We start from the raw sequence: 26857 nt of genomic DNA on the forward strand, positions 1-26857 counted from the left end.
AATAAGAAGAAATATGACCCTTTTCCCCCAAAAGGAGAAGAAAATATATTGAGGCATACTGCTCCTCAAAAAGCCATAATGCTTCCCATCTATGGAAAATGGCCCAGAGAAAGAAATGCATTCTTAAATAATACAGGACCCCTGTTGCTCCAAACCACATGAGAGATGTCAGTAATAGTGAAATGGCTTTGAGTTTGTCAAGAAAGGCCATCCAGAGTTGCAATGATGTGAGGTTATCCCAGAGAGCGTTACCCACACTTGCACGAGCACATAACGTTTCCTCAGTTGAATCCTGAGAGCAAATAAGATATCAATAATAGCTCTTCTGCTTTTGTGCTCTCAAGCAAAGTATTTGTGAAAATGATCATTTAACATGGTAGGGATATCTGTGAGCCTTGTCGTATTTTAGCATTTGTCCAGTTTAGGTGCAAGTAATTGCAATCTCACATTACTATCATTTTGTTAAACAGCATTGCCTTTTGACCCCTCTCAAAACTGTTTTCTTTTCTGAAAATCATTAAGGTAATAGTGGGTAAAGCAGCAGTCTGTCATAACTCCCTGCTTTTCTCTCACATTTCCAGCTATGACATAATTTAGAGCAGCCGCCTCTAAAAATGTAGCAAGACCTTAGGCTGGCCTTGAATGAAATGCACTAAAGTCACATCAGTCACACCAATGCAAAGTAAGCAAGAAAGGAATACACCAAGTATCCCAGGGAAATTTTTTTTCTCCTCCAGAGCTATTGTTTAAAGGTAAACTCCCACAACTGATTATGCTGTCTTGTAGTCCCTCAGGTATATATGGTGCATCAATTCCCAACGTTAACCTACTTAATTTGGTGCTGAAGAAATTGCTGAAAGTAACCAGGTAAGAATACCAAAATGGATAGTGTCTGAGCAAGTCTGAAACAGGAATCTTTTTCTAAAATCCAACCTATATTTCCACTAATTTAGCTTTTTTGTGGCCAAAGATTATTTTCTCTGGCCATTTCAGTTGATGCTAACCATGTAAATCCTTTGGGAATTAATGGAAGACTTATGTGTTGCCAGACCACAGATGAGCTCATAGCCACACAAAGAAATTAATTAGTAAGGAAAGACTGAGATGCATTAGTTTCAGTCAATTTGCACATTCCAGGGATCACTAGTAAAGTAACTGTTGTCATAATATTTTTTCTTTTAATATTAAAAAGTATTCAGACCACACAACTGAATCCTGCTCTACGAAATCTTCAAAATTTTGTGCTACAGGATGTATAAGTGTAATTCCCTTCACTTGTCTGGTTGACACATGTGCATTGCAGGGCATAATTTGGCCCATCATTATGTTTTCCTAACATAAATTAACATTTTTCCCAAGCTACCAAGCCAAACACAACAATAACTACTGCCAGTATCTCTACAGTGAGATCTAAATATAAACTCAAGGGCTATAAGATGCTTACCATAGTGTTGTAATTTGGATCAATATTGAAAGCTGGAGAATCGCTGTGCACTTTGGAGAGCTGCCCATCATTCTTTGCTTTCCTTAGAACATCATAAATGGGGTTTGGAGGTTTCTGATCATGTAGAATTTTTTTCGGCTGGCTTTCCAGGCATTGTGGGGCATCATTAACTACTTCAAAAACCCCAAAGTCAGAGTTAAACTTAATTGGCTGGGCAAAAGTCTGCAAAAGAAGTTTGGAAAGTTTATAACATTGTACTAAGGGACCTCCTTCATTTAAGAAAGTTACTTTTTATAGTATAGAAGCATCCTACAGAATGCAAGCTGGTATTTTGAGGCTTCTTTCTCTTGCCTGTTGTAGTTTGTCTTTAGGGCCTGGAATAGTAATTTTTTCTGCATTCTTTTTCTTTAGTCTCTCACTGTACAGCTTTCCAAAGCATTCCTACTTTTTGCCTCAGCTATGCTTAATTTTCAAGAATTTAACTCATTCTAGATCACAGACCTTTTTCACATCTAAATAATAGATCCAGTACACAGATGTCTAGAATATATAATTCGCAGTGACTTTAAAATCTGTTCTGCAGGAGGCTACTTACCTATAGGATCAGATCTCCAGTGTTACTCTCCCATTCATTACCACAAAAAAATCAAGGCTTGAAAAAATTAGCAATGAAGCAGGCCTGTTAAATGTGAGATGCATTTGAGGAGGGTGAATGTGAAGATTTCCATATATAGGAAAGGCTTTTCACCATATTGTTACTTGTAAGTCAAACACCTACCAAAACCTGTGGTTCTGTAGTAAGTTTTATTGTACATCACTAGTTTGGTGAGATATTTTATAATACATGAGGTAGACCAAACTTCATCTCCAGCTATGTAATTGTAACTTCTGTCAACTCCAAAATACCCACTGCGTGTGTACACATTAAAACAGAGACATCTTTCATCTTTTGAGCTCTGGTATTAGGTATTTCCCTGGCTTTTCTTCTAAAAGACTATCTTTCAAGTTCTCTTACTTGAGATGAAGAGGAAAAGTATGGATGGATTTTACAGAAGTAATGGGGGATACCCAAGACAGTTATGATTATGAGATTATATACAACCAGTGCATATAAGCATCTCCGCACTGAGCTGGAGGACAAGGTGGCATGTTGTATTTAAGAACTGAAGAAAATCCTGGCCATATCCAGACCCAGTGCCAGAATTCTTTTTGGCTTCATTCCAGGCAGGATCCCACCTGGTGTTTGTACAGTTGTCATTCCCCTGCACTTAATAAGATTATTTTATTTTTTCGAGCACTGTATTTTTCATTTCCTTGAACATTTTCATATATCACATATATACATGCATAGGCATAACTCATATACATACTACATATGCTGAATATATGCTATGTATAATATAGAAATATATTACAGACCAATTTTATTCTTCTTCACATCTGTATAAGTCCAAAGTAACCATGTCAGTGTCAACTATTTTGTTGCTTCTATTTGAAGCCCCCTTGTTATCAATGACTTGTAGAGCAATGCCCAGGATTGAACCATGTGGCTGCAACATGTGGTTACAACATTCCCTACTTATCCTATAATGTCTCACTGTGGAGGCTCAGCCTGGCAAAGCACATAGCATATGAGAGCTTTAAGTGTACAGTTACTGCCTATGACATTAGACTGTCACTGCTCAGAGCCATGCATTGAATTGCATTAGTCTCTTTAGTTACCTAACTTTATTTGAAAATCATGGTTTGGTTTTTGTTCTCTGACACCTTGTGCCTCTTTTGGCATTAATTTTCTCCGGGGTACTCTGCAGGTTTTAGTGCTTTTTCTCCAGATGTACTCAACAGCATTTTAAAGAGGCTTTTATGTGTAGTAAGTAGATTTCTCTATACTTCATTTAGACCCCATCCCAATTCTCTGTGTGTACATTTCATTTACTTTCAAACCTAATTTGGGCTGCTACCAGCTTTTAAGTGACTAATTGTGCAACCTTAATAATCTCCAAATGTATTCTGCCTTATTTATTTTTTCATGTTTTTAAAAAGGAAACAGAAGAAAATACACTAAGGAACAAGGTGTTTAAGTCTCTCAAGATTTTAAATGCTCTTGCTTGCAGAAAAAGAACAAAAAAATTCAAATAATATAGGGCTACGTAACTAGACATGACCAGATTATTTTAGTTCCATGTTGTTCAGCTTGAAAACCAAGCAAAGACAACATTAGTTTATCACACATCTACTTTTACTTAGTCCTTTGTAACTTACTCTAGATCTAGGTTTTTCAATACTCAGTCTAATTAACTGAATAGAAAACATACGGCAACTGTAATGTAGTGAAACAGATGCTGGTGACAATTTTTAAAATGTAAAGTGTATTGCTATTTTGTGTGTCTGACTACAAATCATTTGTAAGACACATATACTAATGGAGCAAAAGAACATACACTGATGGGATAAGAAGATTAAGACTTCATACACTATATACTTGACTGAAGAAGGTGGTTCTGGTCCAAAATTTTGTGTTTTGGGCCAAGATATAGTTACCTATCCCTAGGCGCGTTAAGAGGCATGTATACTTCTTGTATCAGTCACAGAGTAGCCAGCAGATCACCTCTACTTGACACTAGTAAGACTGCATCTGGAATACTGCATCTGCTTTTGGGTCCCCAGTACATGTACGTAGTATATGTTCATATATTTGAGTAAGTCCAGCAGGAGACCACTCAGATGGTCAGAGCCTGAGCACTTGCCCTGTGAGGCTGAGGGAAGTGGGCTTCTTTAGCCTGAAGAAGACACAGCTGTGGTATGACCTAGCAGCAGTCTTACAGTACTTACAAGGAAGTTACTGAGAAGGTAGACCAAGGCTTTTCATACAGAGGTGCATAGTGGGAGGACAAGAGACCATGGTCATACACTGAAACAACAGAGGTCTCAACTGGATGTAAGAAAAAAGGTAACTGTGGGATGATTAGTATTGGAACAGGCTGTCCAGACAGACTATGAAATCAGTTGCTGGAGGTTTTCAAGACCAGCTGGAGAAAATGCCAAGCAACCTGGTCTCAACACTGCTTTGAGCAGGAAGCCAGACTACAGACTTCCCCAAAACCCCGTACAGCCTGAGTGATCTATGATTCTGTAAAAATGACAAATTCCACCAGACAGAGCATCTCGTCAAACTATCATATAAAAGCATTTTAGAATAGTTAAAACCTTTCTGGAGAAGAGTATTTCATTTGCTTACTTAAGAAAACTGAAATGATAAATCAGAATGGTTTTTATAAGCATAATAAAATAAGAGGTAAGTCCTGACCTTCTTAACTCATCCCCACCACAAAAATAAAACTGATAATACTATGACAAAAATCAATTTGTGACAACACACAAAAAAAAGTAACCCAATTCCTTGTTGGAAACCTTTTCCCAGTTACAGTACAGGACAGAGAGGATCAGTCAATCCACTTCCCTCTCAGTACTCTCAGTACATGAAATACTTTGGAGCAAAACACGCAATCTAACCATTCCCATACATTACAAGCCACAAAAAAAACCCCAAACAACCCTGTTCAATACCCTGTAGCAAACATTAAACCTTTTCCACAGAAGCCAAGTGCTGTAAAATCCTACAATATTTCACAGGACAATAATGAGAGAGGTTTATGGCACCACCAATATACTAGGTCATTGCAATAACGAGGAATATCTTCAATGAAGATGCCTTTGTTAAGGAGTGGATGATAGCCTACGCTATAAAGGAGGGAAAAAAATTATCCATGCCAATCTAATATACTAGGAAATCTTTCTTACCCTACATTTGGCAAGTGCTTTGGCTTTTTACAGACAAGTAAAATACACTAACCAAAGACTAAGTGTATCAATGCATTCTTCCCTACATTCTCTCTCTAGTTTGGGCCAATTTTTGATCCTTTGAAGATACAGAGGGAAAACTCCAGAGCCAAATTATACCTCAAGATGTTAAGAAAAAATAAATCTGTTTTGGCAGGAGCCTTGAAGCTTGGGATTCATACATCATCGATTTAGCACAATAAATAGTATCAACAAAGACATGAGAATACCAATAAATAAGAAGTCTACAGACTTTGCAAATTGTTTCACTCACAGGCAATTCTCCCTTTGAACCCAGTATAATCAATGTAACAGTGTAGTAATCTCAGCTTCAGAAAAAAATCTCCAAGCAAACAAAAAGCTGCTTTCACACTGTGGTATAGCAATACTATTAATGAAATAATCGCATGTACATTTTTGACAGCAATAAAATTTCTTAGCTGTCAAGTGCACATTGACTATGGTTTCAGCTGAAGAATAAACAGAATAAATAATTCTGAAACCTAAAGTTACACACTTAACTGAAGAGAAGGCAAATTTCCCTCAGTCCTCCCAAAACAGAAACCAAAACAGCATCCATCACCATGTTGCCAGGATATCAGACATATAAATCTCACTGTTCTCTGCTTTAATAGTTTTCAGATATACTTAACTCCAGATACACTTAACAAATGTGTAAATATGCTCGCCACATCCCACCCCGAGTAATGTAGTTTGATCCCAAGAGAAACAGAATGACCACAGCTTGGCCGCCTCTTAGGTTAAGGCCCTGAAAGGGTGGGAATGAATAGAGTCCTCATCCAGGAGCATTGCCAAAACTTCCTTAAGATGGGTATGTGTGTATCATAAATAAAAGCAGTGAAAGTCCAGACCAGAAGGGAATTTGAGCAGCCCTAGGAAGTGCCTGGAAAATTCACACTGCATGTGGTCAATGGCAAATCTCCCATTGACTATAATGAATCCAGGATTTCCCTTCTGTTGATAAGACACAAGTCACAATCACATACCACGATCTAATTAAGAGAGAAGAGGAGAGCATTTTGGGTAAACCCACTATCAATAAGAAAAGAAGTCAGGAGGGATTTTTTTGCTTCCTTGAATGTCAAAGATACCAAGCAAGACATCTTGTTGAATCTTGTCTTGCAAGACTCAACATGCATGTAGGGCCTTATTGATGTAAAAGCCTTTTTAAGGGAGGTTGTATTGGCACGTGCAGCCTCCTTCCACACACCTGGAAAAGACAAGAGAAAACTAATGAGCATGAATCGATGTCTTGAATTGATGCTTTGAATTATTCACAACCATCTTCAAAGCAGAGAAGGACCTGAACCGTACAGCAGAGTGGATTGCTTTTTGCTTTTTGCCCTTTCCATCATCTGCTACTCATAGATCAGGCCTAATTTTACTCTTGACAGCACCAGATTTTCAGGACCACACTGGTTTCAGAAAGACCGATTGGCCCAAACTTTATTACATGAGCTTTAATTATTTTCAGAATCATCACCTGTATCAAATCCTGGATCCTAGACTACTGAGCAGAGAGTTTTTATAGTGAGAATGACTTTCAAACGTAGTCGTGTTCAAACCTGAAGTTCATAAAATTGTGGTCACTTGGTAGCTTTCTACTGCGAGGGAAGCCCACAGACAGGGACTTGCCAACAAGAGTGCCATCTCTTGAATGCTTCAACTGAGGTGCTGTCAGCTCTTTTGTCTCTAGTGCAGTTCCTCAAGGTTCCAAATGGGAGGGGTGTATCTTCATCAGGACCTGTTCCACTGGTAACTGGAAAATGAGGGGTAAGACCCCAGCATGGGCTTGGGGTGGAAGGAGCAGCAGGCAGCTTGTAGAGCAGAGGAGAAACAAGTTGACATTATTGCGCTTTCTTGCTGAGGCCTCCAACACTGAGCTGGAAGGCTATTTCTGATTTCTGAATTTTCATTGATGGATAAATATGTTCTTGGATGCTTTAAATACATGGATCAAAGACTCAAATTCTAGGGATGCCTGACAGGCTAGAAATGGAAATGTATCCAGGCCAATGTTTCTCTTAAATCTTTCATTTTAGGTTAGTTACTAAGGAAGGTATAACTCATTTGTATGTCATGTAATTTGTTTCTGCTACTGTGAAATCACTATGATACTGGCAAGAAGTGCCCTAATGAGGGTTTTTGTATTATTTTATCTTTCAGATATATTTTCTGTACAAACTACCCTTCATTACAGTAGGTAGATCTTTGGAGTACCTAGATATTCGTGTCAGATTGTATTGAATATTATTATGACAACGTGATCACTTAAAGGATATACTGTAAATCAAAGTGAAAAAAAAAATCTGCTGCTGCTATAGCAAGTCCCCAGTGATACAATTTTCCATACGCTAGTGGTGCATAATAAATCAACGCAGAGGCTGTCTCTTAAAATAAGCATATGCTACCCCTGATTTCTTGTATCAAGTCACACAGTATTTTCAGTTTAACTTGTTGCCTAACTACTAGCACACCTGGGTAATACTGTTTCTAGGCAACAGCGTATAAGCACAACAAGAATAAAGCAATGGAAATTTCAATGTGGTGTTTTAGTAGAAGGCTTCTGAGAAGGAGAGGGAAATTGGGAATATAAGGTATTCAAACCACAGAACTCAAGGCATTAATAGAACTTAATCCTGAAGAGGGTAAATCCTCAGGAAAAAAAAATCAAAGAGAAAATAAAACCAATTATGAGAACATTACGGATAAAAATAGCTAATAGAGCATCTGTTTTCATGAAGATATGTAAATATGTAGAAGAGAGACCGTGTGTCATCATAGAAACCTACCAAGATTACCAACATAAAACATTGTTTACTGAGGAGTGTCTGTGAACTCTGTTTTGTGGGCTTCCAGAGCCGTGAGGAGTGCCTGGACAATTGCTGCAGTTCAGAGCTGCTGAGCTGCGCCAGGACTGCGGGCTGAGGAGCCCTGTGAGGCCAAGGAGAGTTTTGGCCTCTAATAGATGTCCTGAAATCTGTGCATGTCCAAGGAGACCCAGAAACTAAGCCGGCTGAACTTCTTACCCGCTCCATCCTCTGTGATTTGGGGAAAACTTGAAGCATAGTTTCCAAATAAGTAGCAAAGGCATGGAAGATGGTATTCCTGTGCTAAGAACAATCTGGCACACAAAAGGAGGCCTGGGTTTAAAAACTATGTACTTAGGCTTCGATTTAGGGAGATATCCTAAAGCAGCTGCAAGGGGGGAGGGGTGGGCAAGAAAGAGGAAAAAACACAGCCCTCTCACCACACATTTTCTTCCATCTGTGTCTCCCTAGCTTTGTAAAAATTATTCTTAGGAATCTTGAAGTGTGGTGACTGTAAAGGCTGAGCTCCTGAGAGAAGTCAGTATCGCTGCTGTGCGCAAAACCCACACTCTGATATAGAGTTAATACCTCCAGATTCTCTTTTAAGATAAAAAATTGGCACGGGGAGCCCATTGTACCACCCTTAGTTCTGCAACTCCTATCATGGGTACTTTTACTCGAATCTGTAATATGGCTTAGAGAGAACATCTATGTCAAATTCAGTTTGGTAAACCCGAATCATAACTGAATTTATTTCAATAGTGGCTGCACCATAGTCTTAGTTCCAAGGAGCATCAAGAAATATTCTGTCCCTTCCTAACGCTGGTGGTGATTCCTACCAAGCAAGTTGCAGAAATGTGTCTATGTTCTCATAGTGCAGCCAGTTAGGCTGTAGTGCTTTAGGAGGGGGAGAGGGTGTGGGGCAGCTCTGGGGTAAATAGTCTGGGGGCCCCATGGGAGCTATGAGCTTTTCTCTCTCACTGTGGAAAGGTCTGTGCTGCCTTGCAAGAGAGTATGGACATGAGGTGTGGGGATGGAGAGAAAGGGGATAGTCAGGGCAGAGACTACTAAGATGAAGCTGTGTGAGGTTGCTGCTTTGAGGGAGCAGGACAATACATATGACTCCCATGAGAGTGTGGGGAGGCAGGGTAGTTGATGGGGAATAGGAGCAAAATATAGGGCAACTGGTTAAATGTAGGGCACTGGGTATGGTGATTTGACTGCAATCAGATCAGCAGACAGAACAGAGCGTAAGGCTGCATCCTCCTAGCTGCAGATGAGAGGGAAAGAGAAGTGGAGCACCAACTTTGAGGTCTTCACAGCCATGAAGAGAAACAGAGTTTGTTCCTGAGGTAAAGTTGTTATTAATCACTGAGTGCATGGCCAGAAGACTGTCAAAGGACAAACATTTGTTATGTCGGCATGTTGTGATACTGGAATAAAAGCGTTTTGCAAGGAGTTTCTGTAAGGTACTTACCGGAAGACTCAAAAATTCATTAAAGTAGTCCACAAGTGTATAATCTGTGGCTAAACATTCTTCCTATAGAGAGAAAAAAACACAAAGCAAGGCTTGTACTAATCTGTGATAACATGGTTTGAATACACTGTTACCTCAAACAATGACTTTTCCATGAGATATGACACGCAAACTTTTGCAAAATGTTATGTCCCACTTTTGAGAATATAATCATTGCAACTTTGTTATATTCTAGCCATTGCACATTACTGAGGTCCTTAGCAATTTAAAAAACACACACGAAGGTAAATCCTTTGCCAAGATATTTACAGATAAAGCCTTCATAAACCCAGCGGCTTCAATGTGCATAAGCTAACAGTTTAGAAATTCCCCACATTATACTTTTCTCTCTCACATCTGGGAAGAAGGGGAGAATAAAAGTTCAGCAGAGCCTGCTTCTTCTCCCACACTGCTGCTTGGGGATGTTTGGGGGGATGTTTGGCATAAAAGGGAGTTCACTGATCTGTAATGCGGCTTACCAAGCAAGCACTATATGCCGTACTTGAAATCTGACAGAACTCGGATGCATCCTGTTGATCTCATTAGAAATGAAGACTGCATCTGCAGGTGGCTTTGTACCCTTTCTGACCCCTGCATTTTAAATCCTGTTGATAAGACTCAAAAACTTCCGAATAAAAATTTTTTTGCTATTGACAAATCAATAAATGTGGATCCCAATCTTACTTCCATTGCACTAAATACCACCACCACTCCCATTTCAATTCAAGAGAAGGTAAAAGTAGGACATTTTTCCATTGGTCTTCAGAAATCTGTCTTCGGTATAATGAAGACTCCTGAACAGTTTTTAATAGCGTCAGTTTCTTGAATATTCTTTTATTTCTGCCTTGCAACACAAGGAGAATGCACCTAAATCAAATGCATTTGCTGATATCAGTAAAGGTCTTCCAACACAAATCTTTTTTCTCTTTCTTCAGTTCATTGCATTGAAATGTTTTAGGGAGGAACAGTGTGTTAAAGAGAGATTATGCACAGTGTACATAGTATCACTTGTAGGCAGGCAGTACCTTGATACAAACTCCACAGAGTCTAACCTAATTAGAGACGGCTTGTATTTAGGTAAGGAAGAAATCTTGAGCTAACCTATTTAATATGAGCTGAGGAAGGCCCCTGTGCGCTGCATGACAAGACAGAACCAGACATGATGGTGTTTGTCCAGCCATAGTCTGCCAACATTTATTCCTTAGCACTTGTGGTTGCTGCTATGACCAATACAGGACAGGCAAGTTATCTCATGCTCATTCCTGGAAAACGCTGACAACACCGAAAGCAAGGCTTTCTGCATCACACAGATTGTGCTTTATTTGAATCACAGGGCCATGGTCCAATGCAGTTGCAGTGTCATGGACCTAGAGATGTTACGGCACTGATTAAATAGGAGAATTTACCAAAGTGTCTAACCCAAAGCATTCTGAAGTCAACAGAAAATCCTCTCGCTAATGTCGCTAAGCAATCAATCAGATCCAGAAATCTCAATTCAGCATGTGTTAACACAATGAACAAAAAAAGTCATTAGAAACAAGCTGCAGTCTGCCTCACATTTGGTTTGGGTAATGCACAACTGGATTTGGCACTGAATGAATCTGAAGATGGCTAGATATAATACCCCATGTGAATATTTTATTGTTTTAAATAACTTACTCAAAACAATTCATTTATTACTGGCTGAAGTATAAGCTCTTGAAGAATATGCAGGTAACATACGTTTTTAATTTGCCAAGCATATAATTCTCTGAAGTCCCATATAACAGCAAGAAATGTAAACACAGTGGTTGATTAATCAATAAAATGTTTATGATATTATTAATGCAAGCTTTACTACTTACTAATCTTACTGCATCTATACACAATATACTTTCCTCTGGGTTTTGGAGGGTTTTTTGTGGTCAGTCATTTTCATTTGAAAGCATAGTTGCACTTTCATATTTGCACATTGTAGGTTACGGAGTTATATGTACAATACTATAGCTTAGGTTTTCATGTCAGGAAGCATTTTGTTTCATATCTTCCCATGCCATCTTTCCTGCTGCACAGTCCAAACTATGAATAGAAGAAGCTGCTTCTGGAGATAGATGATGAGGGAATTAAGGATGCTGATAAAGCCCCATCCAGGGAGTTGCCAAAGTAGCCAGCTCCACGCATTAAAACTGCTTCTGCAAAGAGCATGAGGAGGGCAATAGTCATAAGGGGGTCCATTCTGAGGGGAACTGAGGGTCCCGTATGCAGGCCGGACCCTTCCCACAGGGAGGTCTGCTGCTTCCCTGGGGTCTGTGTTAGGGATATAACCAGGAAGCTTCCTGGCCTGATGTGGCCCTCAGATTATTACCCTCTTTTGATCTTACAGGTAGACAATGATGAGCTGGAGAGTAGAAGTCTGAGGGCAATGAAGAAAGATTTCAGGTCCTTGGGACATCTTGTCAAGGGTTCGGGAGCACAAATTGTGTTCTCCTCTGTGCCTCCAGTTTTGGGGACTGACGAATGGGTAAACAAGAAAATCGGACAGATCAACACCTGGCTCCAAAACTGGTGCTACCATCAGGGCTTTAGGTTCTATGATCATAGTTTGATCTACAGGACACTGAGCCTGCTTGCTAAGAATAGGAAAACCCTATCCCAAAAGGGGAAAAGGGTACTAGGCCAAGAGTTAGCAAGGCTCATGGACTTAAAGGCTTTAAACTAGAATCGAAGGAGGAAGGGGATAAAACCAGGCCCACTAGTGATGAGCCTAGGGATAAAGGGCCAAGGATAGGGGTGAAATCGGTATCCCAGCTCAAGTGGATCTACACGAATGCACGTAGCATGGGCAACAAATGGGATGAGCTGGAAGCCATTGTGCAGCAGGACAGCTATGATGTAGTCACCATCACGGAAATGTGGTGGGATGACTGTCATGACTGGAATGCTGCGATGAATGGCTATAAGCTCTTCAGAAGGGATAGGCAAGGAAGAAGAGGCAGGGGTGTGGCTCTGTGCATTAGGGAATGTTTTGATTGTATAGAGCTAGATTCCAGTGATGATAAAGTCGAGTGTTTATGGGTAAGGATGAAGGGGAAGGCAAATAAGGGAGATCTTGTGCTGGGAGTATGCTATAGACCGCCCAACCAGGATGAGGAGACAGATGAAGTATTCTATAAGCAGCTGGCTGAAGTCTTGCAATCGCCAGCCCTTGTTCTGGTTGGAGTCTTCAACCTGCCAGATATCTGCTGGAAATATAACACAGCAGAGAGCAGGCAGGCTAGGAGGTTCCTCGAGTGCATGGAGGATAACTTCCTGACACAACTGGTAGGTGAGCCTACCAGGGGAGGTGCCTCGCTAGACCTACTGTTGACAAACAGAGAAGGACTAGTGGGAGATGTGGTGGTCGGAGGTCGTCTTGGGTTTAGTGATCATGAAATGGTCAAGTATTCAATTTGTAGTGATGTAAGGAGGGGGGTTAGCAAAACCTCCACCTTGGACTTCCGGAGGGCGGACTTTGGCCTGTTCAGAACACTGGTTGAGAAAGTCCCTTGGGAGATAGTCCTGAAGGGAAAGGGGTCTAGGAAGGCTGGACGCTCTTCAAGAAGGAAATCTTAAAGGCCCAGGAGCAGGCTGTCCCCAAGTGTCGCAAGTTTAAAGGGCGAGGGAAATGGCCAGTCTGGATGAACAAGGAGCTTTTGATGGGACTTAGGAATAAAAGGACGGTTTACCACCTTTGGAAGAAGGGACGGGCAACTCAGGAGGAGTACAGAGATCTCGTTAGGTTTTACAGAGAGAAAATTAGGAAGGCAAAAGCCCAGCTGGAGCTCAACTTGGCCACTAACATTAAGGACAACAAAAAAAGTTTTTATAAATACATCAACAAAAAGAGAGCCAGGGAGAATCTCCATCCCTTGCTGGATGCAGGGGGGGAAAGCTGCAACCAAGGACGAGGAGAAGGCTGAGATACTTAATGCCTACTCTGCCTCTGTCTTCAATAGTCAGACCATCTATCCCCAGGGTGTTCAGCCTCCTGAGCTGGAAGATAAGGATGGAGAGCAGAACAACCCACCCATAATCCAGGAGGAAGTAGTCAATGATCTGCTTCTGCACCTAGACACACATAAGTGTATGGGGTCGGACGGGATTCACCCAAGAGTACTCAGGGAGCTGGCAAGAGAGCTCACCAAGCCTCCCTCCATCATTTATCAACAATCTTGGTCAACAGGGGAGGTACCAGATGACTGGAGGGTGGCTGATCTGACGCCCATCTGCAAGAAGGGTCAGAAGGAGGATCCGGGGAACTACAGGCCTGTCAGCCTGACCTTGGTACCAGGAAAGATCATGGAGAGGATCATCTTGAGTGAGCTCTCACAGCAAGTGCAGGGCAGCCAAGGGATCAGGGCCAGCCAGCATGGGTTTAGGAAAGGGAGGTCCTGCTTAACCAACCTGATCTCTTTCTATGACCATGTGACCCACCTTCTGGATGTGGGGAAGGCTGTGGACATTGTCTATCTGGACTTTGGTAAGGCCTTTGACACCGTCCCCCACAGCATTCTCCTGGAGAAACTGCCGAATCATGGCATAGACGAGTGTACTCTTCGCTGGGTAAAAAACTGGCTGGATGGCCATGCCCAGAGAGTTGTGATTAATGGGGTGAAATCCTCCTGGCGGCCGGTCACCAGTGGTGTCCCTCAGGGCTCAGTTTTGGGGCCAGTTCTGTTTAATATCTTTATCAATGATCTGGATGAGGGGATTGAGTGCACCCTCAGTAAGTCTGCAGACGACGCCAAACTAGGTGGGAGTGTTGATCTGCTTGAGGGTAGGAAGGCTCTACAGAGGGACCTGGACAGGCTGGATCAATGGGCCAAGGCCAACTGTATGAGGTTTAATAAGGCCAAGTGCCGGGTCCTGCATTTTGGTCACAACAACCCCAAGCAACGCTACAGGCCTGGGGAAGAGTGGCTGGAAAGCTGCCCAGCAGAAAAGGACCTGGGGGTGCTGGTGGACGGCCAGCTTAACATGAGCCAGCAGTGTGCTCAGGTGGCCAAGACGGCCAACAGCATTCTGGCTTGTATCAGGAATAGCGTGGCCAGCAGGAGTAGGGAAGTGATCGTGCCTCTGTACTTGGCACTGGTGAGGCCTCACCTCGAGTGCTGTGTTCAGTTCTGGGCCCCTCTGTACCAGAGGGACATGGAAGTGCTGGAGCGTGTCCAGAGGAGAGCTACCAGGCTGGTGAGGGGTCTGGAGACCAGGTCATATGAGGAGAGGCTGAGGGAGCTGGGCATGTTTAGCTTGAAGAAGGGGAGGCTGAGGGGAGACCTCATTGCCCTCTACAACTACCTGAAAGGAGGTTGTAGAGAGATGGGTGTTGGCCTCTTCTCCCAAGTAAATAATGACAGGACCAGAGGAAATGGTCTGAAGCTGCAGCAGGGGAGGTTTAGATTAGATATTAGGAAGAATTACTTTACTGAAAGAGTGGTCAGGCACTGGAACAGCCTGCCCAGGGAGGTGGTTGAGTCACCATCCGTGGAGGTATTTAAGAAATGCGTAGATTTGGCACTTCAGGGCATGCTCTAGTGGCAGAGATTGTAGGGGGGTTTTTTTGTGTGTGCATGGTTGGACTCGATGATCTCAAAGGTCCTTTCCAACCATGAAGATTCTATGATTCTATAATTGCAGCTGGACATCAAGGTGTGCTAAAAATTGGTCCAAAACTGCAGTTTTGCCTTCATGCAATTTGTGTGCAAATAGGAATATCCTGGTGTGATTTCTGTCACTCGTTTATAATTGAAAGGGATTTTTAAATCATTTTGGCAATGGTATACAACCATTTCTCAGATATTTTGTGGAAACAAACCTAATTTCTATTTATAGTATTTGATAGCTTTCTCTATTACTGCCATCATGAAAAGGTACAGAAACACAGAATTATTATTAGCCACCAAAGGAGAAGCTGAATGTGGGTAAAAGTGGCACCATCTTGAAATGCTTGCATTTCACATTTCAGTACTAAAACAATAAATACCTCTCCACTCTTGAAAAATACATAATAAATGGTATCTTTAAATATCAAAAGTTGAAGTTAGTATAAAACCCAAATCCTGAATAGACAGCTTCATGTCCTGGAGTCAGACATATCTAGTCACATTAAGTAGCCTGCAGAATCAAGGTTTAATGCGATGTAAATATGCAGTTGAGAGATGTTCTCACATACGTATTTACGCATGCTAAATATCTGCTATATATATCGTTTACATCTACCTGAATTCATGTTGATTCTGTTTATGATAATAAACAGTATAAATAAAATAATATCTAGAGGCTCCCAAAAGGAATAGCAATACTTTAAAATACACAGTTACGAAAGCATCCAAAATGGGAAGAGGTAAACATTACCTAAGCTGCAAGATTTAAGGTGTCATTTCAAACATATCTACCCTTCAAATGAGAAGACAAACATCAGTGAAATCTACAATAAGCTATGAGCAAAGGGCAGAAAAGGTAAAGTAAGAAGATGGTTAAACCTGTCATGTTGAACCTTCCAGTTGATTGTTTCCTTCCTTCATCCTATTTCACTTTCCTTTCCATTTCCATCCTTATTCTACATAGTTTCCTGTTACCTTTTTTTTCCTAATTATTTCCAAACTAAGTATTTTTTTGTCTTAGAAAATTGTAAGAAATTACTCAGTACTCCATACTTACACAGAGGAAAGAAATGAGAAACCAGACAACAGTTTGCAAACTTTTTTTTTGCTCTACAGTTGTATGACAAAATGAATGATCAAGCCTTATAAAGCATACTTACAAACACTTCTTCTGTTATACATGGAGGCTCTGAAATACAAAAATGAAATATCATATGTTATCCAAGCAATACAATCAAGCTTGTTCAACTATGATTACTGAATAGAAACAAAAAGTAGTGAGGCATGACAACCTTCCTGGATATTCTGAAATAAAATGACTCAGTCTGAGGAAACAAAATAAACTCTAACAAAATGCAGTAATGTTGACCCACGCGTAAAAAGGTTGAGTATCACAAGAATGATTTAAATATAATTAAAGTATTATTTAACTAAATTATTTCACATACATATCAGTTAACTTCTTGTCAGCTTTTCTCTGCAAAATTAATTACTAGGAGGTTGCTGTTTTTAATGAAAACTCAGATTTGTACAAGACTCTGGGAGCCTCGAACAGCAATTATTACAAATTATATAATAAAATTTTAAAAAAAAATGTAATTGTGGGTGTTCCCAGATAACCAAATCTCACTCATTCTAGGAGAATATTTCATCTTTTGTGACGCCATTTGAAAGGACTAAAGTTCTCTCTTCAGATTGATAAATTTTGCTGGGCCAGTTTAAACCTAGCAGTTCAAAATCTCCCTCTTTTGTATCACCGTCTCTCCACCTGAGACAATCACCCTGGCATGACACAGAGTCGGTCCACCACCTTGCCTGGAAAGCACTACCTACCAGTGGTAAGCCTCTTCGACCGCATCCCGGATCTACACACGTAATAGCCGGCATCCACACCTGCATGCTTACGACCTCATTTGCAAAGGTGAAATCCTTGACCGCAGACCAGAAAGAGAAGCTGCAGAGTTCCCGGGCCTGCCTGGGGACTGCTGGTCTGCAACAGGGCGGGCTGGCTCTGCTGCTGTGGCTCACAGCAAGCGGGGTTGCTATGGCACTGCAAACAATGCACGGGATGAGCCAAGTGGTAGGCAAATACTTCCACTGCTGGTGCAAAGCAGATTCAGATATCAGGCACACTGCAGATATAGTCCCAAAAGAGATGCCTGTGAACTAGGAGTTTGAGGATATTTGCAGCAAAAAATAAAATTAAATGCTCTTTTCTTAACTGGCCTAGGCAGTTCTTAGTCCAAAATGATATTCTACCTTCTCCAACATTAGCAAAACCACATGAGATTTTGCCTTAAAAAAACAAATAGATCTCAAAACATACAACCAATGGATTTACATCATGTATCAAATAATTCTGCACCTGTAAGCAGATTGTGAGGCTTCATCCCAAGTAACAAAATCAGTCCTACCTATGGTAGAGAACTTCCACTGCAACTAAGTAAGAAAAGACAAGGAGCTTCATATTGACAAGGCCAAGATGTTTCTCATGTGTGCTGTTTCCTCACAGGTACAAATGGCTCCATTGCGATGTACCAGAAACACAACCTGCAGCCTTGGTAACAGCCTTCTTCCTGCTGCTGTGGCCCAGACCTAGCAGAAATCCAAAGGCAGCTGCATTTTCCTTCAGTTAGGGAGTTTATAGACAGAGTATGTGGAAGGCAAAAAGACATTAAGAGACAGAGAAGCGAGTCTACTCCCAGAACGTGTCTTCCTCAGCTCAAGGGGGTATCCCAGGATATGAGAGAAAGTCACATTTCTGGTCATCTGAAGCTGTGTACAAAGAAGGAATTCAGGCTCCTGTCTAATGTTTTTGGTGAACTTCAGGTATTCCACAACTGGGATCTGAAAACATACTACCTAGTATGTATCTGATCCTAGAACTGCTTAAATTCTTCAGGCACCTTCAGGTTTTTTGGCATGAAAGTTCCCTCAAAGGTTCTACTGCTGCTTATTTCCAGAACAACACTGATTTCAGTGGCTTGGCATAAATCCCACTGGCATCAGTTGTACAAAACGTCATGTGTGCAAGTTACATGAAGGGCTCCTTTGAGAAGCCTGATCCATCAGTTGTGCTCAGGAAGTGCACAAAAAATGCACCAAGATCTTCCCCTTCCCAATAAATTCTGTCATTTGTGCCCTCTTTCACAGAACTGTTTAGTATCTGCAGTCATGCTCTTCAACTGTGAAAAAGTTTTATTTTATTTCATACATGACTTTGGTGGAATCCATGATCAAGTAACAACATAATAAATGCATGTTCTCAGGGACTACAGCTTACAGTCCAGGAAACGATGACTCTCAAAAATGAATAAGCAGCAAATCAAATATCATAGAGGCAGGGAAAACTGCTTCATCTCCTAGAAACACATGATGTTTTGCACCCTCTGCTCTAGAGGTACTTTCCCACTCCTGGGGCTGCCTGCCCAAATCACCACTCTAATTACTAAATGCCAGGATAACGTCTCTTCTGATTATCTTGGTGGAATGCTGTTAGGTGTCTGATTAGCTTTTCAGGATGAACTGTTTTGTGGGATTTTTTTCACTTGAGGGAAGAACAGTATTTCCAAAGACCTAAGAGACAAGCTGAATATTATCATAGCCAAGATACACATTTCAGCCAAAAGTTTGATATATATGAAGAGCATATTCAACAGAAGCAAAGAATAAAATATAAAGATTAAACTTAAGTGAGCAATGGACAATTTAAATAGCATTATCAGTATTCTGATGAAGTATTAACTACCCTAAAGTTCTCTGTATGCAAATTCTGTTCAATAAGACATGACAAACAATAGGTTAAAACTGAATGGCATACATTTAAACACATGATTTCTTAGTGCCATGTATCAGGATACGTTCTATTGTGCTTATGAAGTATTTCAAATACGTATACCTTATGTATATATAAGAGAAATACATATAACAAGATAGCCCATAAAATGTAAAGTGAAACCTTTACAACAGGTAGAACTGCACTGCATTGTACGTGAAAATGCATTGTCTCATCACCAAACTATTTAATATGATTTCAAATATTTAAGCTAATACTCATTCCGCTCCTTTTCCCCCTGCCCCTTTTTCTTTCTTGGTGTATAACGTTCTCCTAAGCTTCCTTAGTTGCTTGTAATTTTTGAAGAAAAAACAACAGAAACATGACAAATGTGTCTCTCTTAAAATTAGAAATGGAAGCCACAAGTCAGTTTAGCTAGAATTGAAGTTTGCAAATAAGTTAATAAAATAAAAAAATGTCCTTTTTCTCTCCTTCCGCCATCTGGTATATTTTGATATAAAATTCAGGTCTTTATTCTCTTTATAATGTGCTTCAAAGATTGCATTTTAGATTAAGCTCATCAGGAAATACCCACTGTATTCTCTAACAGAAAATCTATTAGCAGTTGTCATCACTTTCTCATTATCTTAGTTAACAACACTAATTTAGGTCAAATATTTTGTGTGTGTGTGCTGATTTTATATTGCCAGCTAAATGTTCACCAGCTGATGAAGCTGAGATATAAAGATTAGTCTCATTTTCCTCTTCTTCTCTTTCCATGCTCTTCTCTCATTTTCATTTTGATAATTATTTATCTTAGCAGAACTGCAGACCTATAGAATGCTTCTTAAATATAGTCAAAGCCATGATCTCTCCCAAAAAGCATCTGATCTTGTAGAAAAGATGAATGGCTAGACAGGATGGAGAATAAGTTCTCAAAAAGGTGATACCAGCAAAACTCTAGAAAAGAGAATGCAAAAAGACTAGAAGTAGGTTTCAAGTTATTAGCGTTTTGAGAAATGGTAATCTAGCAGAAGGCCAGCACAGGAAGATATCTGCACAGCAAGACAAATGGGAGGAAAAAAACATAGATTGGTCCTCTCCATCCCTACTGGCATCTCCCTCCTCTGCTCATTACTGAAGAGCCATTTGGAGAGGTGAACTTTCAGTCAAGACTTTAATCTGGCATTGTTCCTTTCCTCCACACTTCTCAGAAATTTATGCTTTCAAACATTTACCAGGGAGTGTTTCGGAGCATCAGCCAGGCAAATCAGACCAAAACTGCTGAGACAACTTTGCATTCAAAAAAACAAATGTATAAGCTATGCCAGCTTGATGAGTGAACAAGTCTCCTCCTTGCGACTTGCTCAAGACAAGACATAAATTGCTTTCCTTTATTAAATCCAAATGTGCACTTGTGTTTTTAGGTGCTAACCTGTGTTTGATTCCTGGCAGTAGTCACAGTGAAGTCATGAACATCCCTATAACTAATTACTCATTCCAAAAGTAGCAAATACTATTTTAAAAAAAAAACAAACAAACAACCAAATAAATGCAGATAGGCATCTAAAGGGATCTCCAAGGGCACCTATGAACTAATTCCCATGGATTTTCAATAGGAAGTCCCTATCTGAGATATAGACGGTCATTTCATCTTGTGATATCTTTAGTACCTAAATATCTTTATAGAAATCCAACTTCGCTTACATGTAACTACTCTTTCTTCTTTGGATGATTGCCACATACATTTTAGCTTTTGCTGCTTTCAGATGCAATCTCATAAACTGGAAACAGGTGCTAGGAAACCTATTTAAATATTGACTGCAGAACTGCCAAGATGGGAGTCAGATCCTGAGAGGAAAGCACAAATTGATCATCAGATAGCTGGCCCTTAAGTGCCTTAAATTTTTTCTGTTGGCAAAATGGCAGAAGCTGCCTGTTGTGGTAGTACAGCCTCTGTATGTTGAATCTGATAGTTCTAGTTTACAGCACAGTTTAATGCAATTCTGTGGCTGTCAGAAAAAGTTAATGCAGACACCCAAGGAAACAGTTATTGCACATATGAGACCTCAAGCAAATTCTGAAAGGAGGAAAAAAAACCAAACAAACACCCAAACATTCTTAAGATAGTCTAGGTGAAGAGAAAAAAAGAAGGTACTTAAAAGTAAGATAGGAAGGGCTAAGTAGTAAAGGAAGAGATGTGACACAGCTTTAGTCTATCAACGTTAGGAACCTTTTACTAGTGGAGGAGACTGTCAGAGGGAATGCAGGTCCAAAGAGCTTGACCTCTACAAAAGTCCTATTGGGTTAGTCACTGGAGAATATTCCTTCACTTGTCCACGTCACCAATGGCCCGAGGATTCCTATAACAATCTTATTCTACCAGGACAAAGTAGAGGTGTTCTATCAAGTTTAAAGGTTTTAAACAAAGTTTAATTTCCCTTTGCTTAGTATGGGTCTTGGGAAAGATAAAGGGAATACAGAGGCATACCTGGAAAGTGAATCAGAATTTGGAAGGACCACTTACCAATTTGTGATACACATTTGTACACTTGCTAACGCATACATGCCAGCTTCATACTTCATACCTGCAGTCATCTGATACCTTCAGAAATTTGTACTAGTGTCTTAAGAGATAACTGCTAGAACTTTAGGAGAGCACCACACTATCTTTTCTGATTTTTGAAAGGAGCATTAAAACTTAATTGAAAAAACTATTCAGCAAGATTGTGGCAGTTTGAAGAAGTGTATTAGAAATAAAGTCATTCTGTGAAGACAATATGAAAATCGGGAAAGAACTACTAGACCCATATCTATCAAACCACATACAAGATAAAAAAATTGGCATGGTGCCTAAGTTTACAGCAAGGCAGAGAGAGTTTATTGCTAGCAGCCCTACTACAGTTAACGTAGCATAGCTTTCACCTGAAACATAAGATACAGATCAGAAGAAACTATGACAGTTATATCTCACAGAGATTTCACTATCGGGGATGTATCAAATTTTGGCACTATGTACAAAAGCTTGCATTGTCACTGTCTATTCTCCACTTTTCATGTAGATAAAATGGAGTCATGTTTTGTAATACATTTTGGCTGTGCTAATTTAAGCTTTGCAAATTTGCTTGCGCAACTAGAAGTAAGAAGTGATGGTAAATTTCATGATAGGTTTTTTTTCTGGGGTTACTTGTCCCTTGGTGTAAGTCAGGCCAATTCCTTGATCCAGGCTTAACAGGTGTTCTACCCAATTAAAGGGCCAATGCAAGACGTATATGAAGAAGCTTCAGCAGATAGGAATCACATATGCCAATAATGCCAAACACATCCTTTAAGATCAACTCCTGGCAGTACGTGGCATATACCCAACAAGAAACACAAAATGCATGCAAGTCTTTCCAGTCACGCTGCTACAATCAAACAGACATCAACAACAAACCCCAGACCCAGGATTCCCCATCTAGGAGCTAAGTTATCCATGTAAGATATTAGTGATGCATTGAGCCTGTGGATAGCAGCAGTGTTGTTTGAGACAGCACAACCTGCTGACCACCAGTTCCCAGCTTCTTGTGTTTTATTGCCGTGGCTGCTTGTGTAGCTGTATAATGAAGCAGACTGGGAGAGTGATCCAGCTAAAAAAAAAACAAAAAAAAAATCAGGAGGAAAGTCGAAAAAGGTTTCATGTACATCAGCTTCCAGAACACAGTGGTGTCAACACAACAGGTGTGAAGAATGGTATAAGAATCCATAACTAATAGATGCTCCTTAAGATTTCAGTAATGCTTAAGAAAAGCACACAAAATTAGAGCCTTCTTATTTTGTAGGTATTCTACTTTCCTACCTACTGCTCTCCAGGACTCCAGAAGTACCTAGTTAAAGAATAAAGAACACATTGAGTGCTCAAATTCTCATCCGGTCTCCATTTAACAAACTAACACCACCCCGCCCCCCCCCAAAAATAAACACTGTCTTTCTGATATTGTTTAGAATATCTTATGTGGGAATACTTAGCCCCTACCCAATTTTGAGTTTAAAAAAGTTAATTTTTTTTCTTGTTCACTAAAGGCACCACAACATCAATGATGTATGAACAAAATGCATACAATAAATTTTCCTGTGATCATTTTAAATCGTGATTGACTGAGGAGGCATTTGTAGATTATCTGTACTTTGCAAAATTATATTTGATTTTGTTATCAAATACATTTTCTGTAGTTGGGAAATAAAAGTCCAGGCTGTGCAGCTCCTGAAACTATCAATTCTCAAATACTTCAACTGTAACACTTCCATGAGAGAGTTAGGTTTTGTAGGCCACACCAGGCCGGCATGGAGACTGCCATCCATGGCTGAGGGAGGAACTGAACCAGCAGGCACTCTTTAGGCCAATCTTGCCCAGTTGCTGTAGGACCTGGCTGTGTGCCCAGCACAGCTTCACCCTGGAAAGGAGGCTCTGGAGAAGGAATACCATCTGAATTGCTTCCCAGGATGCCAATCTTCACTTGAAGATTTTGGTATGCAGCTCCTGGGGGTAGGAATTATGGTCAGCCTTGCTTTAAGCAATTCAAAACATTTTGCATTTGTAACATTGAGTTAGTGGGTAAGGGTTAAAGCAAGAAGAAAAACAACTAACATTCTGTCAGTAACAAAAATCTTTGGTGCCCCCTTGTGATAAAATATTTTTATCAACAGGATGTAAGAAATAAAGGACTATTTTCAGTGAGAAAAGCAGTTCAACACTTAAGCTAGTTAATTGAGCAAAGTATTTCTAGAATTAATTAGTTTTCTTGTTATCCATTCTGTGTTGTATGACATTCTCCCTGGAATACTTTATTACAATTATTTAAACTACAGAAAAAGTCCAGAACATGAACTTAAGCAGTGCACAAGTGAGCAGGAAACAGGACCCATATCTTGCCCTTCACAAAAAAAAAAAATCATGCTCCCTCTTAATATGCCCATTTGGGATACAGAGTCTTGGAACAAATTCTTGACAGAAACACTTCCAACAGCAAGGCTGGAGAATAACTGCATCCCAATAATAGTTTTTGTACGCCATAGAGTACACAATGGGAAAAGTGTAAAGGAAAATTGAACCTGAAATTTCAATATTTTGTGGGAGTGCTTCTTTTGTACAAGATTTTTTCCAAAACCAGGAGAATGTTCTCAACACAACCAAAATTTATGTTTAAAAGCCAAAAATGTTGCTATTGCCACAATCTGTATAGCATGCGGTCTATTGAAACATGCACCAGGAAAATGTGATGGATTCATACCAGAGGAAAACTTCATTTTGTATCCCAACTGTCTACTTCCAGGCTAGGTACTAAGTTACCTAGTCCTGGCAGAACAAGGCATTTCCAGGAGATGTGTTCTTCAGGCCCCAAACAGTATATAACAATTAATTCAGTACTTAGGGAACTTTAACATCTGCTCAGTGAATATAAGATAGTAGGAATCCTCCATTTAGGCAACAGCAGCACTTTAGGATGATAATTAACATTTTTGCTAAAGTGGAAGACCACTGCACAACTGCTGTCTCATTCTGCAATAGCCTTGCAGCTCCTAATGATAAACATATTAACGCTTGCTAAAAGTTATCTAGGGAACTATCACTTCCCATCTAGCTGCCCCTCTTTTGACAGAGGTTACTATCCTTCTACCACTTCAGCTGGTTCTAGTCACGACACAATGTCTAAGCTTAAACAGCTTACAGAAATAGGTTTTTCACTATGATTCAGGACTGAAAAGAAGCAGTCAAAATACAGGCACAGTTTCCACATCCCGTTTGCCAAAGATTGAAGGTGCCTACAGAATTAAGACACAACAGTTCAGTAACCCCTGCAAAACTGTTTTCAGAATAAGCTTTAGAACACAGAGGGGAAAGATTAGAGGGGCTTTTAATGCATGAACTCCAGTATCCAAGTCAGAGATCTACTTTTATATGAAGCTTCTAGTTTGAGTTCGTTCAGAACTCCATGCCATCCTTATTTTCAGCTGAAGAGATGGTTTCTTTACTACTCATCCATTAACAACCAGGTCAATAAGGCCTTACAGTTTAGGCTTCCAACAAGTTTAGGCAAGTTCTAACACTGTACTTGCCTAAGTACAGCCTAAGAGGCTTGTCAAAGTTAAGAGGAAAAAAAAAAAAAAGTGTGTTAACTCTTTTTGTAATGAGAATTTTTTTTAATGAGAATTTCAACTAATCAGATCTCAGAAAGTCAGAAAGTAAAAGCAAGCTTTGTTTTTGTTTAACTAAAACTAAATACATCATTCTCAAGAAGCAGTCAGATTTTGTTGGTGCATCTGACAAGTGATAACAGAATCTGCTAGATGTTTTGCATCAAAAAATCCTTTTAAGATTCACTACAGACGAAAAAAAATGGACTTATAGAAGTGTAATATAATCACATCAAATACTAAATTACAACAAGACTGAAGTAGAGAAAGAAAAGAGGCCTGAAGCTTAGTAGTACAAAATATGACATTATACACTTAAGGTTCAGTAAGAATTTGTGGAAAAAACTGGGATCTTTTTAAAATCTGTGAGAGAAGAATGTGGGAGTACTACACCTAGTTACTAAACTGCGAGTGTGTGAAAGACATAAAAAATGCTAATCTTTGACCAAATGCATTGGTCAAAGTATTTCTGGTAGAGAAAAGAAAGCTTTAATATTATTCAAGGTCTTGAGGAGGTTTAACCTGGAATACTGGTTGCATAGATTCAAAGAATAGATTCATATGGAAGCAGTGAAGAGTCATTAAGACAATCCAAGAGACAGAGGTTGTATCTAAGAAACAAGACTAAGTTCAGAGTTTTTTTGCCAATGAAATAAAGAGTGAGGGTGTATACTACACAACCATAACATCGGGGGGAAAAGTCTAAGGGGAGGAACAAGATGTATAGAACAGCTATTTTAATAGCAATGCTATGGAAAAAAAAGGCAACTGATGAAGTGAATAGTACAGAAATCTGGACTAGGTCTCCAACATAAAGGTCATGAGACAGTATTCTATCCAGTCTTAAGATACAACTTGATGAGTTCACATAAGAGTTTGGCACTACACTCCAGGAGTCCCTAATCTGGCACTCCTGTATTTCCTCATATGCCTATGAAAACAGAAAGAAAAGGAATTATATCTTGTATTAAAATTAACCTACATGACCTAAATTGCTTAAGGTCAATGAATAACCAATATATGGAATAGGAAAATAATCTAACAGATGTTGATGAGTTCCTTAATTCAAACAAAATTTTATATCATTTTTTGCTAGTTAGTGATAGAACACACTAACATTCTCTATCCTATAAACAATTCTAAAGATTTATAACATTTTTTTGCCTAAGCTCTTCCATACTTGTCACCAAGGAAAGAACGATCAGAGACTTAAGTAATTTCAATTTCCTTCTCACAGACCACTTGAGGTTTATGGCTGCTGCTCCAAAATAAAAAAAAAAAAAAAAGATTTATGAAGTACAATTCTTGCAGCAACATCTGTCAGCAGCAAATGGTTACTTCTAAAAATTCTTTTTTAGAATCTAAACCCACAGCCCTGTCTCAAACCATCACCTTCAGAAATCTAAACACATTCCCCAGGCATCTTTTGTAGGCAATATCACTCCTCCCACTACAGATCATGTCTGTCTGAAGGGAAATAAGGATTGCAAAAATAAGGTTTTCAGCAGCAAATAAACCCAATATTACCTTGAACATTAATCTCATTATCCCCATCTTCCAGAGCAAAAGACAATTCACTCTTCCCTTTCCAACAATGTGTTGGCAATTGCAAGAAAAATTTTTGAGCTGGAGAATAATTATGGGCAGGATATTTTA

The 26857-nt window shown here is 39.8% G+C and overlaps 1 protein-coding gene across 1 annotated transcript in view; it reads right to left on the bottom strand.

Moving 5' to 3' along the window:
- RGS22 (regulator of G protein signaling 22) overlaps positions 1-17110 on the bottom strand; it is a 66611-nt gene extending 49501 nt beyond the window's left edge. The window contains exons 1-4 of the mRNA XM_063324039.1: positions 17086-17110; positions 16413-16441; positions 9593-9655; positions 1445-1666 (exon numbers count right to left, since the gene is read on the bottom strand). Of these exons, the coding sequence (XP_063180109.1) occupies positions 1445-1666; positions 9593-9655; positions 16413-16441; positions 17086-17110 (339 nt within the window). The remainder of the gene's footprint in view (positions 1-1444; positions 1667-9592; positions 9656-16412; positions 16442-17085) is intronic.
- Positions 17111-26857: the final 9747 nt, after the last annotated feature.

Source organism: Chroicocephalus ridibundus, chromosome 2 (genome assembly GCF_963924245.1).
Source record: "Chroicocephalus ridibundus chromosome 2, bChrRid1.1, whole genome shotgun sequence".
Lineage (NCBI taxonomy): Eukaryota > Metazoa > Chordata > Aves > Charadriiformes > Laridae > Chroicocephalus > Chroicocephalus ridibundus.